This window comes from Microcaecilia unicolor, chromosome 1, assembly GCF_901765095.1.
Source record: "Microcaecilia unicolor chromosome 1, aMicUni1.1, whole genome shotgun sequence".
In the NCBI taxonomy this organism is placed as follows: domain Eukaryota; kingdom Metazoa; phylum Chordata; class Amphibia; order Gymnophiona; family Siphonopidae; genus Microcaecilia; species Microcaecilia unicolor.
The window spans coordinates 659,205,173-659,222,104 of NC_044031.1; the positions used below are offsets into that span (position 1 = coordinate 659,205,173).

The following is a 16,932-nucleotide window of genomic DNA, read 5'->3' on the forward strand; positions in this document are numbered from 1 at the left end:
CTGGCTCTCATAGCAACCTCATGTATAACTTTCATTGATGGTTTTACAAAGAACTCCCGCTGAGAGAGCTGTAATGGATGGATAAGGAAGTATGAACTGCTGTGCTGTGATTTAACGAGCAAAAACCCTTGCAGCTACGGGTAGTCAATGCAAAGCTTGAAGATTTGGAGTGATGTGTTCATACCTTGAGCAGCTAGTCAGTCAACAGGCTGCTGCATTTTATACTGATTTAATAGAGGCAGCAGGCAGTTTACAATAAATGGCATTACAGTAGTCTAAGGCTGACAGGTGCAAAGCCTGCAATACCAATCGAGAGAAATGGTTTTAATATACACCAGTTCAAAAAGAATATCACATTAGGTTTCTATTATTTCAGATTTTAGAGTTAACTTGGAAATTAATAAACACACCCAAACAAAATTCTGTCCAGAAAGAGACAGTACAATGAGCAAAGGGAGCAACTGCCCCGGGCCCTATTTAACAGGGGGCTCATAAGTAAAAGCAGCCCTGATTACAGGGCTCACTCCGATCTGGCATCCTCCTTCTCTGCCTTCGCCAGCTACTTCCCAAGGATAGAAAGCCATCAGTTTGTGCCGTAGATGGCTCTGCTGGTCTCACCCTTTCTGATTTCACTTCTTGTTTGGCAGAGCCATCAGCAGCATGGACTGACAGTGGCTTCGTATCTTTATGGTGCTTTATGCCCAGGAAGCAAGGTAAGCTACATTGCTGGACCAGGGGGGTGGGAGACCCATCCACAAAAGTTTTCCCAGGGCTCCATGGGTAGTTAACGAGGCCCTCAATACAATTAACCAAAGGTAGAGATTTATGTACTGAAAGCAGGACAGATTTGTTAACAATTAATGCTTTATTCTTCTTCGGAATTGTCCACATTTAAAAATTGTATCATTATCTGCACAGATTCAGTAGAACACCTCATGATGCCTTAAACAACTTATGAAATAAATACTTAACAGAATCACTAAACAAGGTAGATCCTTGAGGAATGTCAGACTAAGTATTTCCACCCAGACATCTTATCTCCCAACCCTCACCTATGCAATTGCACTTGGGGATAAGAAATTACTGAAACCAATCCAAGACTGGTTGGTCTAAACCAAATCTCAGAGTCTACATTATAAGGTAATAATTATAACCATAATCAAAGGTAGATGAAATATCCAGAAATACCATCAATGCGGCACCATTTATGTGATCTAAAGTATGTTGAACTGTATCCAGCATGGAAAAAACGTTTCAATTCCATGTCCCTTTCTGAATCCATAATGGTTCACTGTAGCCCTCCAGAAGTCCTATAAGCAAAATACATTCCCAGATTAGAGACCCTTCCCCTACCACAGGTATTGGTATGGGAGGAAGGCACCAGGAATTGTTCAAGTCTTAGACTGAATGGAAGACATATATCCTGGAGGACATATCATGCCAAGTATCTATTGGTTTGTTTTCTCAGGATCACTCAGAAAAAAACAGAACCTAAGTCTTTAGGAACAGCAGCGTGGGGGAGGGTAGTATTCCCCACCTGGGTTGATGCGGATCAAACTTGTCACCCTGAGGAGAGGAGAATGGAGATCTGCAACAGAGTTACAGATGATCCACGAAGCCTGGAAGTAGTTACCTAGTAATCCCAAGGTAGGGTAGACATATCTCCAGAAGCTCCTCACTGGGCCAGCACAGGGTGTGTCCTAAATTGGATCCAAGATATGAGGAAGTCCAGGACGACACAATTTTGCTAGTCCAACAGCGTCATTGAGTTCATCCTACGGAAATTCTGTTTGTCTTGTGTCTGCTCCTAATACCTGGTTCTATGTTGCTGCTTCCTGGTTCCTGTCCAGTGTTCATAGCTACTGGCTCTACACATTGCTATTCCCTAGGCCTTAGCCTCTCCAGCTAAGTACGGCTTGCCATGGTAATCCACAATAATGAGACTTCCAGAATCATTTGAAAACTGCAGTCATTCCATTTGATATAGTTTTCTCCTACTAATTTCATTCCATAATTTTTGCCCTTAAATCCCACCAATTCTTGCACATTTGTGTTGAATTAAAATCACATTTTGCTCTTCTCAACATGTGTCTCCATAAAAACAAGATGGAACTCAGTTTTAGGAGCTACTGTTCCTCAGCTCCTCACCTTCAACATCTGCTGCACTGTTCATTACATACTGCTCTGTGTAGCTCATTAGAACTCCCACATCTGTATTTGAATCTTTTTTGCTAAAATGTTTTTTTTAATAAACAAAATATAAAACGGGTTTGGATGTCCAGTTAAGGACAGAAACTGAGTTTTGCTGAGTTGAAACTTCATAAATACTACTCCAACTCAGTAACGGTTGATTAGAAAAGTAATTTTACTGCTGTTCAAAGACTGGTCAGTAATCACACTTGCTAGTGTGTAAGACACACAGTAATATAGCAAATGATGACAGATAAAGACGTGCACGGTTCATCCTATCTGCCCATCAAGGCAGCCAGAGCCACACCCGCCACTCTGTGCAGATTACATTCCTTCATGATTAAACACTGGCTTCCCCAACAGGGCAGTTAGCAATTCACCAAAATGCCAGTCACAGAAGGGCAGGTTACATATGCTGCAATCTTGGAAGAGTGGTTTTGTATTTTGTTCACAGCATATTCCCATTTATTATCAGATTAAACCAACAATCTAACAACGTTGCTAGCAACGTTTTATTTGCTAATTTTAACTTCAAGATGTCATTCCCTTACTGAGATATACAACACCCATGTTCATGCTCATAGCATATGATATGAATATGATATAAAATATGCATACTTGATCTTGATTCGTCTTTGCCATTTTTGGGACACAGACTGTAGAAGTCTGCCCAGCACCAGTCTTACTTCTCAACTACTGGAGTTGCCGTGGAAGCTCACTGTAGCCCATCCAGATCTACCTTGCATTATTTGGGACGTTATAGTTGAAATAATGAAGAACAGTTACACACAATAATGTAATACTAATAGGCATCTGACAATTTTTTCTCAAGCAAGCCCACTTTTCGTTAGAAGGGGCAGCGAAGACAGTTTTTTGCAGTCAATTGGAAACTAATGAAATTTTGCAGCCAATATGCTGAAGTTCTGTAGCATATCTGTATCATGAAACTGGTTGGTAATATCTTCCAAGTAATGAGAAAGCAAACATTCAAGGGCATACGATTACAGAAACACACCTCTAGAGCAGGACACAGTTACAGATACAATAAAATCAAACTTGAGTGGAGAAACGTTTTCTGTTAGTATACTGTTGAAACTCAAACCTTCCCTATAAACAGCCCTACTTTTACAGCAATAACAGATGTACTGGATCATTTTCTAATCTGCCCAGTTATTTCTGTCCACACACTGCTAAAGGTATATCTTAACTGTTGCCCACAAAGTGTGACTGCTTCCTCCTTTGTTCTCTATCATCTTGGACAGATTATCCCTTATTTATTTCATACCTAGCCTTCCACCCCCCCAATCCCCATTTCACCAGTAAATTCCCAGTTTTTATTGATATTTTGAGCTCCAAAGTATGGAGATGATTTAAATTGCTTGTTCATTCATAAGACGAAAAAAATAACTATGTTGGAACATAGAGAGAGAGAGGGATCGGTCGCCACTCTGCCTGTCTTGGGAGTCGGAGTGGACAGATGTAGACAGCTGATTAATTTACCTTAATCTGTCACAGCGAGTCAAGACCTAATTTAAATCCAACGTTCTTTAACAGCATTTGAATGGACCATTTTGGACTCCTTTATTTATATTCTTTTTTTTTTCTTTCTTCTCTTTGACTACTTATCTATTTAAATATTGTATTTGTATTACCACTGGATTGGCGAAAGCCTTTTCAGTCTATTGTAAGCCACTTTGGGCCTGCATCCTGTGAGAAAAGGTGGGGTAAAAATGCGATAAATAAATAAACTACGCAATATCAACCTGTTGATATTTTGTTCTAAACATGAATGCTGAGCTAGTTACCACAGCCAAAGACAAGTAAATTTGATTCTTGCATTCCTAACTTACCTTCAGCAGATTGAGGATTTTCTTGCTGAGGTCTAGTTCAAAGTTGGTGTACTGTGAACCAGTCATATCATAGATGAACACCAGCCCATTTCTCTGAGTTTCAAAGCTATGGGAGGGGAGATAAAAAAAAAAAAAAGCATCACAAGCTGAACTCAGTCAAAAGTCACTGAAGAAATAAGACTCAGAGGTAGCGGAGAGGGTTGATGCAAGAACACATGGCCATAGTCTTCCATCTATCACCACTTATTAATGAAGATCAGCAGAAAGTACGCTGCCTCAGGTCTGGGCCTGGTGACCCCTGGAGTATGAGGGGTATTCAAATTCTTGAGTTCCATTCTATGGCAAAACTCAGCTGAAACAGTACAGAGAGGGTTCAAAGTAGAAAACAAGGTCTAAAATTCAACAAAAAAACACCAAGAGCTTTCAGAAATAGGACACAGTTCCTTTAATTGTCAAAATCAATATTCCAGTATAGACCTGACATGGGCCATGTTTCGGCGCACAGCGCCTGCGTCAGGGTTTATTGATCTATTATAAAGTGAATATTGTGACTAAACTTCTTCTTTATGGGATAAAAAGGAAATCAATATGCTCTATGAAAAAGTAACTCCACATATCAGGAGCAGAGAGTCCTTAATCAAGTAATGATGGGACTCCCTGCTCATAATACAGGAGTTACTTTTTCAAACAGCATATCAAATTCCTTTTTATCTCATAAAGAAGTTTGGTCACAATATTTATTTTATAATAGATCATACGTGACCCTTGATGCCAAGCAGGCAAAGGGCAATGCTGTCCGAGGAGGCTGGAAGTGCGCTATGCTGGTTACGACGGCGCTGCAGTGGAGCCCCGTGCCGTGCCGCTCGAGGATGTTGAGGTAGGGGACGTGACACAGACTTATTTCAATATTTATGCTTGCTGCATGACCCACTTAAGCTTATCAAGAGAAGACCTACCATGATATCTCCACCACCATGCTTGACAGTTGGAATGAGGTTCTACTTTGGAAAGAAGTGTTTGGTTTTTATCACACAAAATATTTATTATTGTGACTGTAAAGCTGGATTTTTGACTTATCAGTCAAGAAAACATTATTCCAGAAGTCTTGTGGGTCATCCAGATTCTCTTTGGTGAACCTGAGGCAGGCAGCAATACTCTTTTTAGAGAGCAGTGGTTTCTCCCTAGCCAGCCTCCCATAAACACCATTCCCATTCAGTCTTTTCCTGATAGTTGATACATAAACCCTCCCAATCAGCTACAGCGAGAGAGAGAGACTTGTAGGGTCTTTAGTTAATCTGGGATTCTTTATGGCTTTGTGGATGATTTCCCAATTTGCTCTTGGAGTGACCTTGGCAGGATGATCACTCTTGGGTAGAGAGTCACTGAAGTCTAAGAGGATGGATGGAGCCCAAATGTTTTGCAATGGTTTTGTGATCCTATCCAGACAGATAAGCATCTACTACTCTGCTACGATCAACGAATTAACCAACTTCCGCAAATCCCTGAAGAGTTACCTCTTTAACAAAGCCTACCACGAGAACCCTTAACTAACTATAACACAACACCTATCCAACTTTATTCAGAATGTATCTTTCTACAACTGCTTAAACAAATCCTCTTGTCTTCATTAACTTCTTTATAACACCAATTGTATTATTTAACCTGGTATGACGATGCAATAACAGGTCTTTGTAAGCCACATTGAGCCTGCAAAAAGGTGGGAAATGTGGGATATAGGTGCAATAAATAAAAATAAATATAGACCCTCTAGAATTTCTTTTGATCATAGCATGATGGAGTTTCCAATAATATTTACGGTGAAGACGAAACTCACAACCTTTTGGATCTCTGTACTGGACAGAATTCAGGGTGGCTTACCTGTTACCCAAGTAACATCTAATTCTAATTAGCCAAATAAATCTCATTGTTCCTACTTTGTACTTTATTTTTATTGCATAAAAAATAGCTGGTTTCAATTTAACAAGATTATCATGGTAACAACTTGTAATTCATTATTATACTTGGGGTTCACTGGCTTTTCCTCAGCACTGGAGATATATATCTAAGAATCCTTTTTGTAAATGACTGAAGCTGCTCCACAGTTGCTGTAAGCATAGTATGAGCTGGCATGACCCGGGGCATGTATGGCTTTGACTCCACTCTGCTGCAGCTCAGTCAGCTCCGAAAACCAAGAATGAGCACAAAGATTGCCATTTATGTTTGATCTTTATGTGACTGTCCTGCTAGGCCCTCATTACGATACACGCATAAGAATGCTTTATCTCACTGTACTTCTAAATGGCCTCTTTCTACATACAGACAAAGAGACTGAACATAAGATGTGTCATGCTTTATCTGACAGAGGCCAAAGTGAATCACTTGAAAGTGTCCAGCAGATCGCAGTGAGAAAGTCCATTCTCTGCCGCTTACTCCCAGGTGTGGAAACACCAGACTCTAAAAACACGTCAATCAACCTGTCCAAATAGTTTTGAAACTCAGCCATACTTCTACCCTCAACCATGTTCTCTGGCAACACATCCCATAGCTGACTGAACAGATATTCGATTTTTAACATATTTGGTAATAGCTTCATGAAATGAACATCTTATTTTATACTGGGTCATGTGATCTTGTTTGAACCAATGAGAAGGGCTCTTTCATATTATAAGATGTCTCACCTCTCCACGGCTCTGTCCAGCAAGTAGAAGAGTGCCTGAAGCACCGCATGCTGCACACTTTTGTGGGGGCTGTGCAACTTGGCAGTGAAAAGTGCGATGGAGGCTCCAGATGGATCACGAACACTCTAACCAAAAGCCAAAAGATAAAAACCATATTAGGAACACATTAACCAAGCATTGCTACTAGAAAGCAACTCGCATGAAATGGATAATTCTGCACACGTCAGCTGAACACAGGTACACCACGGGATCAATGCAGTTTGGTGGGATCCCAGTATGCTTTTTGCCCTGACTAGTCCTTCCCCACTGGTGGGAATGAGAGCAGAACTCCATTTATTTCAGCCAGCAAATCAATTTTAGTTCGAAACACTACATTTTCTAATTACTACTAGGGTGTTCTTCCCATCATATATCTTAAAATGCCACCACTTATTATGATTCTTAAAAATTCATCACAGTCCCCTCCCACCTTCACATGTTTCCAGGTGAGTTTTCTGTCACTAAAACTCTTAAGAATAAACTGGTCATACAGGTCTCTTGTGTCTACATCTCCCCATGATTTCCTTTTGAATACATAAAATCAATTTAACTCGGTTTAGTGACATCTGCTTAATACTCCTAAATAGCAAATACAATATAACTACTATCATTTTCACACAGCACCAATTGTAAAATTAACTACATTCAATAAACTGCTAGGGGATGAGGGAGCTGAAGGGGGTCCAGACAGCTCACACATACAACTTCCTTCTACATATAGGGGACAATTTTATTATTGGGTCTTTTTAGTGCGAGCTCATTAGCGCGTGTTAAACACTAGAGATTCCCACAGGAATATATGTAGCTGCGCTGTAAGCACGCTAACTTTTTAGCATGCGCTAACGAGAGAGACACCTATTATTAGTGTTTTTTTTCTAGCAAAAAAGGTGCCGGTACTCAAATGCTAGGCCACCCTTCGGGGTGGAGTGATCACTGAGGGACCCACCCCACAATGGCCAGGCCCCCAGCAACCATTCACAGAATCTATGACAAGGCAGAATTGGTGTGTAGAGCGTGTGCTCTGTCATTAAAACGTGGGGTCCATAGGTCTATTTAGCAGACAGGGTCCCTCCCAGTGTATGGATTCTTCAGGGCAGGCAGGAAAATTCCACAATCTTGCCTGCCCGCTGCCGGCGCTGACCCTCCCTTGCTGCGGGATCACTCTTTAAAAATGGCCACCGAGACTTCCAGCGGCGGCCTTGCGAGACTTCTGCTGAAGTCTTGGAGGCCGCCCTTGTAAGTCTCGGTGGCCATTTTGAAGAGCAATGCAGTAGCGCTGCGGGAGAGTCCGCGCCGGCAACGGGCAGGAAAGACTGGGGATCTTTCCTACCTGCTCCGAAGAATCCACTTGACAATCGCTGGGTATGGGTGGCTGGAGGGGGGGCAGGGGAAAGAGGAAAGTCGCTGGGCATGGGTGGCTGGAGGGGGGGCAGGGGAGAGAGGTCAATCGCTGGGTATGGGTGACTGGAGGGGGGCAGGGGAGAGAGGGCAGTCGCTGGGTATGGGTGGTTGGAGGGGGGCAGGGGAGAGAGGGCAATCGCTGGGTACGGGTGACTGGAGGGGGGCAGGGGAGAGAGGGCAATCGCTGGGTACGGGTGACTGGAGGGGGGCAGGGGAGAGAGGGCAGTCGCTGGGTATGGGTGGTTGGAGGGGGAGCAGGGGAGAGAAGACAATCGCTGGCATGGGTGGCTGGAGGGGGGCAGGGGAGAGATGACAATCGCTGGGTATGGGTGGCTGAAGGGGGGCAGGGGAGAGAGGACAATCGCTGGGTATGGGTGGCTGGAGGAGGGGGCAGGAGAGCAAAGAGAATCGATGGGTATGGGTGGCTGGAGGGGAGGGCAGGGGGGAGAGGAGGGTTGCTGGACATGAGTGTATGGAGGAGAGGGAAGGAAGAGAAGAAATGCTGGACATGGATGGAGGGGAGGGAAGAGTGAGGAAGGATGAGAGATGAGGGAAAAGGAAGAGAGTAGAAAAACTGCACATGGATGAAGAAAATAGGCAGAAGCTGGATCCACTGGACAGTCAAGTCTGCGGAGGACCCAGCTTTTACTTATGGATGTAGGGCAAGAAATGAAAAAGAAAGGCGGAAAGTAAAGAAATAAATGGAAAGGAAGCCCTGGAAACGGAGTTAAGAAGACAGATAGCAGCAGAATCGGATACTGGGCCAGCATGATCAGAAAAACAAAGTCACCAGACAACAAATGTAGAAAAAAAATCATTTTATTTTCATTATAGTGTTTGGAATATGTCCACTTTGAGAATCAGGTGCTCAACATTAAAAGTTTATATTTATTTACTTATTTATGGCATTTTATCCCACATTAAACATGAATTAGATTGGAACCTGGGATCATTTAATTTTTTTTCCTGGAGTAATGCATTGCCCCCCCCCCCCCCCCCCCAGGCTCTCTCCCCGGCTATAGCCAGCTCTGCAATTTTGGGGGGGGGGGGGGAGGGCGCAGCGGTGCACCGGGGAGAGAGCCTGTTGTTAAAAATTTACCAGCACACCACTGGCTGCAAGTGCCCCAATAGTAAAGAATGGTCACTCACAGGCCAGCAGACTGGCCTTACTAGTGTTTGTTTCAATATTTCGTTGCCAAGCAATGCCAGAAGTCCCTGGTATTGCCACTTACCAGAATGGTAAACTTCCCACTCAGAAGTTCCGAGCGCAGTGGCTCCTCATGGGGTTTAAGCCTCACAATCCCTTCCTTTAACCGTGTTATCTAGGGAATAAGAAAAACAAATTCTGTGATGAAAGGTTTTCTTCATGGGCTCAGAAAAGAAGCACAGTTATTTACCTGGAATAAGAGTTGTTCTAGAGATAGAAGACTAAATCACACTAGCAGGTGATGTTATTTAAGAGACCTGACAAAGACCTGCTTTTTTAGAGCTTAGAAAAACCAACAAGGTTTCTCCGATTGTGCACACAAGTTCCTGCGCAGCCACCACCTTCCCAGGCCACTCAGTCTATTTACAAAGCCTAGGAAAGGTGAGACGGCTTGCGATTTATCCAGTCTATGGAGACCCTCCTGTTATAGGTGTACAACTGCACTTTGCCCATTGACAAGCAGGGTGAAATTAGCCTCATTAGCACAGACTCCCACAGTTGAAGGCTGTCTAAGTGTGATGTTGTTCTTGATTATGAGGGAAAACCCAGGAAGTGTCAAGTGAATAGGTTTTGTAGAAGCGCTTGTCCAAATGTGCTCTCATTGCTATCTAGACACCATATCCTGATTTGTGAAGGTATGAACGGAAGACCCTATTGCATCCCTACATATCTCCTCAGCTTTGAGGGAGCAGAGGTAAAAGGTAATGGAATTTGATATACTGCCTTTCTGTGGTATAATCAAAATGGTTTTACATTTTTATTATATGCAGGTACTTTCTCTGTCCCTAGTGGGCTCATAATCTAATTTTTTGTATCTGGGACAGTGGAGGGTTAAGTCATTTGCCCAGGGTCACAAGGAGTTGCAGTGGGGATCAAACTCAGTTCCCCATCTTCTCGGCCCACTGCACTAACAATTAGACTACTCCTCCACTCCCTAGAAAACGTGCTAGACGTAGCTATGGCCCTAGTTTGATACATCTTCAAGGCATCTGTTTACAATTTTGTGAGACTGTTGCAGTGTGTTATGCAGTTGATTATTTGTCACATCCAGGAAAGCTCTAGGCATCTTACAAATCAGTCAACATTAAACTTACAAAATTACCGTGTATACTTGTCTGTAAATTGAGAAATGAGCTCTAGGGATGTAATTCTGTAAAGAGGAGACCAACATTTGGGCACCAAGATTGTACTTAAATGATCAGAATACTGACACATGTGCATTTATATGCCAATATTCCAGTTGCGCACTATTCTATAAAATGGCGCTTAAAATGCAGTAGGGCTTAGTTTGAAGGTGGGCGTACACATGGGTGGAGTCTGAGCAGGGTGCACAGTTATGCATGTACATTATAGAATACTATAATTTATGCACGTTATCAGCAATCTGGGTGCGAACAATTGCATGCAGAGTATCACAGAAATAGAGTGGAAAGAACTAAGGGGTAGATGCATCAAGCAAACGTAAAAAAATCAGAAACGTAAAAACCTTTACCGAATCTGAAATAACGAAGCATGCTCCAAAAACACAGCCCCAAAAAGTTTGGTATTGTAAAGAACGATGCACTAATCCCCGTCGGTAATCGGCTCATAAAGCATGTGCAAAGCAGCCAAGCGTTATGCTGGCTGCTCTGCGCATGCCAGAAACGTAAGAAAAAAAAGAAAACACAAACACGTGGCTCCCCACTTTCCCCTGCATGTCTCCACAAACATTAAAGGATCGGGAGGGGGCAAAGGCGCTCATCAGCAGCGTCCTGTATGGACGGCCTTGCCTTGCCTTGCCCCCCCCCCCCCCCGAAGTCCCCGCTGCTCCATTTGTGAAATAAAAGCTTTTAAAAATGAAACTTTTGCAGTTGCTGGACTCCCCCTCCCTTCCTGTGTCTCTCTTCTTTAGTCGGCAATGCTCCGCCTCCTGCCCTCCTCCACCTCCGTGCCCCCCCCCCGATTTCGTCCCCGCCGCTCCCCCCCCTCCACCATTATGGCCTGTGCAGCGCCTCTCACCTATGTTTGAAGGCGCTGCACAGGATGGTTCAGCCCTCCTCTGACATCAGCTATCTACGTAGATAACTGACGTCAGAGGAGGGCGGACACAGGAAGAAGAAGGAGACATCGGAGGAGACAGAAGAGCTCAAGAATAGCTGATCCATCCTGTGCAGCGCCTTCAAACATAGGTGAGAGGCGCTGCACCGGCCATTATGGTGGAGGGGGAGTCCGGTGGGGGGGGGGGGGGGAGCGGCGGGGACGAAATCGGGGGGGGGGGGGGGGGGGGGGCACGGAGGTGGAGGGCAGGAGGCGGAGCATTGCCGACTAAAGAAGAGAGACACAGGAAGGGAGGGGGAGCCCAGCAACTGCAAAGGTTTCATTTTTAAAAGCTTTTATTTCACAAACGGAGCAGTGGGGAGCAGCGGGGACTTCGGGGGGGGGGGGGGGGCAAGGCAAGGCCGTCCATACAGGACGCTGCTGATGAGCGCCTTTGCCCCCTCCCGATCCTTTTTTAATTTAGTTTCCTTTTTTATTTTAGGCACAGGGAAGCAGGGAGCCACTTTTCTTTTAAAACATGCCAGCAATTTGGTTTTTCATCGTGCAGGGGGCAGTGGGGAGATGACAGCTCAGGCTTTAACGACAGGTCTGAGCTGACGTTAAATTTCTGGCGGTAAGTGAATCGTTGCTATCGTCGGTATGGTTAGTGCATTCCAAATTGTCTACATTTCAATGGTAGTTTCTCATTTGCATTCCAGTTTCGTTAGCTGCTACTGCCGTCGAAAAATAGGCTTTAGTGCATGGAAAGGATAGGAAATTCTTCCTTAAGGGCTCATTTAACGATGAAAAACGTTTAGTGCATCTGGGCCTAAGACTGAAAAGAACCATTACTATCTTAAATGGCTTACTAAAAACAGAGGGTCATTTTCAGCCTCCTGAGAGAGTGCAAGTCAATAGGTGCAAAGTCCACAAGTAGACCTACTGGTCCTGAATTTTCAAAGGGAAGCTTCACAGGGAGTTTCCTTAATAAGCTTGCAGGTCCTTAGGCCTGACTTGCAAACTTCCCAGGCACTTAAAGGTGTCCCTCCCCCATGATTTAGATGCTAAGAGCAGCCTACTCTGTAGAGCAAAGGTGCCAAATGGACTCAGCTTTTGCTTCTAGAGTGCATCATGCCCTCCTCAGGGAGGACAACTATATTTCCAAGAAGAGGAGTGGCCTAACAGTTAGTGCAGCAGAGTTTGATCCTGTCAACCTGGGTTCGATTCCCACTGCAGCTTCTTGTGACATTGGACAAGTCACTTAACCCTCCTTTATCCCAGGTACCAAAACTTAGATTGTGAGCTCTCTAGGGACAGAGAAAGTACCTGCATATAATGTGTACAAAGCTGCATACATCTAGCAGCGCTATAGAAATGATTAGTAGTAGTAGTAGTAAATATGTCTCTTATAAATACTTGTAATGTAACAAAGAGAGGGAACCAAGTACAAAAAAAAGAGACCAAGCACAAAAAAACAGCACAAAGGGCCTTTAAAAATGAAAGGGAACACAATTTTTTCATTTAAAAAATCCTTTAATAGTGAATTTTGATTGAAGAAAGACCCGACACGGGTCACATAGGAGAAAGGGGGAAGCAAGAAGCTGCTACCCTTCATAGGACTACAATGTGCCTTTAGTACTAGGAAGCAAGCAGCAAAAAACCTATGCAAGACTATTAGACTTACCAAGATACTGTGTCACATGCTAAAAGGGAAAGCATTCTCAATACCTGTTATATTTTTCATAAAATCATGAATAAGGCAGAAGACCTTTAATTTCTGGTGCCCAAAAATAATAAAGAAAGAGACAACGAAGCATGGAACTTATTTATCTACATTTCTCTCTCGGTTTTATACACTGCCTCTTCAATCAACTCTGTGCAGTGGACAACGTTAAACACATTAGTAAAATACACTGGGGAAACTCACACAAATTGATATATATATATACTGGAGCTCTACTTTGAGCTATTACACTACAATAAATGTTTCCCTTGATATGAGCTATTAGTCAAAACATGGCATAGCAGAGATGTTTCTTTTACGTTGTGTTGTTCAAATGTTTGTCATACAATTATTGTGTGTGTTCACGATTGAGAGCAGGTCCTCATTTACAGCTTTGGATCAGAACTGCAAAATCTTATAAAAGTTTCTTTCTTGCATCATATTTTTCAGAGAACTGTATAAAGTCAAATTTGATCCAAGTCTTAAAATACATTGTTTCCCTAGCATGGTTATTCATTTTCCCAGGTGTCTTACTTTATTTATTACAGCCCTGTACTTGGGGCCTGCGACTTGCATAAAAGTCAATGGGAGGAACACAGAGATTTTTAAGGCAGCTTAGGGTTAAATGGTCAAATATTCTCAGTGGGTCTGTGCTGGGATTGCTGCTTTTTCATATATGTATTAATGATCCAAAAACAGAAATAATGAGCAAGGTGATTAAATTGCTGACAATCCAAGTTATTAAATCACAAGAGGATTGTGAAAATTTGTAAGATAGACTGGGAGGCTGTGCATCAAAATGGCAGAAGACATTTAATGTGAGCAAGTGCAAAGTGATACAAGAGGAAATCAAACTATAGCTACATGATGCAAAGTTCAATACTAGAAGTCACCGCCCAAGAAGAGGATCTAGGTGTCATCGTTGATAATAAGTTGAAACCCTCTGACCAGTGTGCAGTGATGTCTAAGAAAGAAACATAATGTTAGGAATTATTAGGAAAGGAATAAATAAAACTAAGAATATTATAATGCCTTTGTATTGCTCCATGATGTGACTGCATCTCAAATACTGTGCGCAAGTTTAGTCTTTGCATCTCAAAAAAAGATATAGAGGAAGTAGAAAAGGTTCAGAGAAGGGCGATTAAAATGATAAAAGGGATGGGATGACTTTTGATCACTTTGAATGCAGTTATGCTCTCCTGGAGCCAGTGAAAAGCTTGTCCTTTGCTTCGACTGGGGAGACTGCTGGGCAAAGCCGTAGCGAGGAGAGCTGACACTCGGGGTGGGTCGCCGCTGCTCACCCCCCCCCCCCCCCCGGGTGCAGCACGGCGCACCCTCCTCCCGCTGCAGCGCACCCCCCCCCCACAGAGCGCATACCTCCCCCCCCCCCCCCGAGCGCATACCTGCAGCGAGGGACGGGCGGGAGGGCCGATCCACCCCGACTGCACGTTGCTGGGGTGTGTCGGCTCCGCGCTGATTCACTGCTCTCTCTGTCCCGGAACAGGAAGTAACCTGTTCCGGGGCAGAGAGAGCAGTGCACCAGCGCGGAGCCGACACCCCCCAGCGGCGTGCACCCGGGGCGCACCGTCCCCCGCCCCCCCTTCCTACGCCACTGCTGCTGGGGCTTCCGTGGGAGAGACCAGCGAGGCCTAGAAAGCTGAGCCTGAGGGTACTGGTCAGAGCAGGAAGGTGGCAGAAATTTATGCCTTTGAGAGTAGTAAGGTCACCGCCTAAGCCCACTGGAAAACCTCCATAAGAAAGAGGTTGCAGCTGGAGGGTGCCCTTTATGTCCTCCGCTGCATTTTTAAACCACGAAACAACAGTTAGGCTCATGGTCAGACGCAAGGCACCCAATGTAGCAAGGGTGTGGGTCTGTCACAGAAATACATTGGGCGTACCTTTTGAAGCCACTGGGGGTCTTCTGGGACATCAAGAAACGAATCGCGGCCAAATTAAGTTCCTCAATTGTGAACAGAAAAAGGAGCAGCGTTCAAACTGAGGTCTGTGCTCTGGTCTAAATGGGCCTAGCAACTCGTGAAAAATAAAGGAAACTTGAAGAGCCAAAAAAACTAGTAAAATTAAAGGGAAATAAAATATATTGAAAAAAAAATTAAAAATTATTCAAACGAGGTGAAAAAATACCCGCATGGGAAGGCACTGTGAAAGAGAGAGATGGACGCATTGTAAGACCACGAAGACGCGTCCTCCCTGCTCTGTGGAAAAACAAAGACTAAGGGACCTAAATTCACATGTCAAGCAGGAAAGCACCAGCACGTGTGGTAGGACGCTACTAGAAAGTTCTGATTTAATACTGTTAGTCAGCATCCACACTGGGCTCCGTCAGATGACGTCACCCAGCTGTGAGAATGCAATGGCCTACTTGTCCTTCGAGAAAGCACTGTACCTGTTAATCACTTGGATCACTCAACTGACCCTGCTCTGCTATTTTCCTCCTGCTCTTGAACATGGCTTCCAGCAGAATCAGAACTGGCCACTGTTAAGAGTTATAGTACCACATGCCCTATTGTCTACATTTATTGTAGCCTGCCCAGGGCACTGTTGTAAGGATGAGATAAAATTGAATTAAATTCAAAGTTCTCTCCCCTTTTATAACTCACCCCCCCCCCCCAGCTACCACCTTAGCTATTACAGCTATTATTTGATGGCTGGGACACCATCTCCCCGGGGGCTGTAAATGTCGCCTCTGTACAATGCATCATTGCTTTGGTTTCAGTTAAACAGTATCATTGAACTCAGATAAGACAGTGAAGGAGCATTTGTTTACTTGTCTGTTCAAAATTAGCAGCAGTTATACATATAAAATTCCTGTGTCCCGTGTATAGCAAGACAGATTAGGATGGAGAGGACTGGAGAAGGAGGGAAGGAGAGGGCTTTGAAGGCAACTCCAGTAGTTGGAACATAAGAACAGTGCTGGGCAGACTTCTATTTTCTGTGTCCTGTGTGTGGCAAGATGGATCACGATCAACTGCAGAAGACTTTAACTGCAATTCCACTAGTTGGGACATGAGAACAGCGCTAGGCGGACTTCTACAGTCTGTGTCCCGAAAATGGCAAAAAAAGATCAGGATCAAATATTCGTATGGTTTAATCATGAATTGATAGTGAGCGTGTCTGTTGGGCAAACTGGATGGGCCGTTTAGGTATTTATCTGCCATCATCTACTATGTTATGTTACTATCCACCTTATAATTGAAAGAGAAAAACGCCTAGATTTCGACCCAAATCGGGAGATAGACGTTTATCTCACAAAAACGAATAAATCGGTATAATGGAAAGCCGATTTTGGACGTTTTCAGCTGCACTCCATCGCGGAAGCGTACAAAGTTGACGGGGGCGTGTCAGAGGCGTGGCGAAGGTGGAACTGGGGCGTGGTTATCGGCCGAGGAGAGATGGGCGCCTTTCGCCGATAATGGACAAAAAGTATGCATTTGTAGCTAGAATTTAGGGCACTTTTCCTGGACCCTGTTTTTTCACGAATATGGCCCCAAAAAGTGCCCTAAATGACCAGATTACCACCAGAGGGAATCGGGGATGACCTCCCCTGACTTCCCCAGTGGTCACTAACCCCCTCCCACCACAAAAAATGATGTTTCACAATTTTGTATTTTCACCCTCAAATGTCATACCCACCTCCCTGGCAGCAGTATGCAGGTCCCTGGAGCAGTTGTTAGGGGGTGCAGTGGACTTCAGGCAGGTGGACCCAGGCCCATCCCCCCCCTACCTGTTACAATTGTGCTGCTTAATGCTTAGTCGTCCAACCCCCCCAAACCCACTGTACCCACAAGTAGGTGCCCCCCTTCACCCCTT

General features: G+C 44.1%; 1 protein-coding gene across 1 annotated transcript in view; it reads right to left on the minus strand.

Moving 5' to 3' along the window:
* The window catches only part of PTPN9 (protein tyrosine phosphatase non-receptor type 9), a 164,917-nt gene that overhangs the window by 63,237 nt on the left and 84,748 nt on the right, over positions 1–16,932 (minus strand). Inside the window, exons 3-5 of the mRNA XM_030186815.1 lie at positions 9,391–9,480; positions 6,719–6,843; positions 4,041–4,146 (exon numbers count right to left, since the gene is read on the minus strand). Coding sequence (XP_030042675.1) covers positions 4,041–4,146; positions 6,719–6,843; positions 9,391–9,480 — 321 coding nt within the window. The remainder of the gene's footprint in view (positions 1–4,040; positions 4,147–6,718; positions 6,844–9,390; positions 9,481–16,932) is intronic.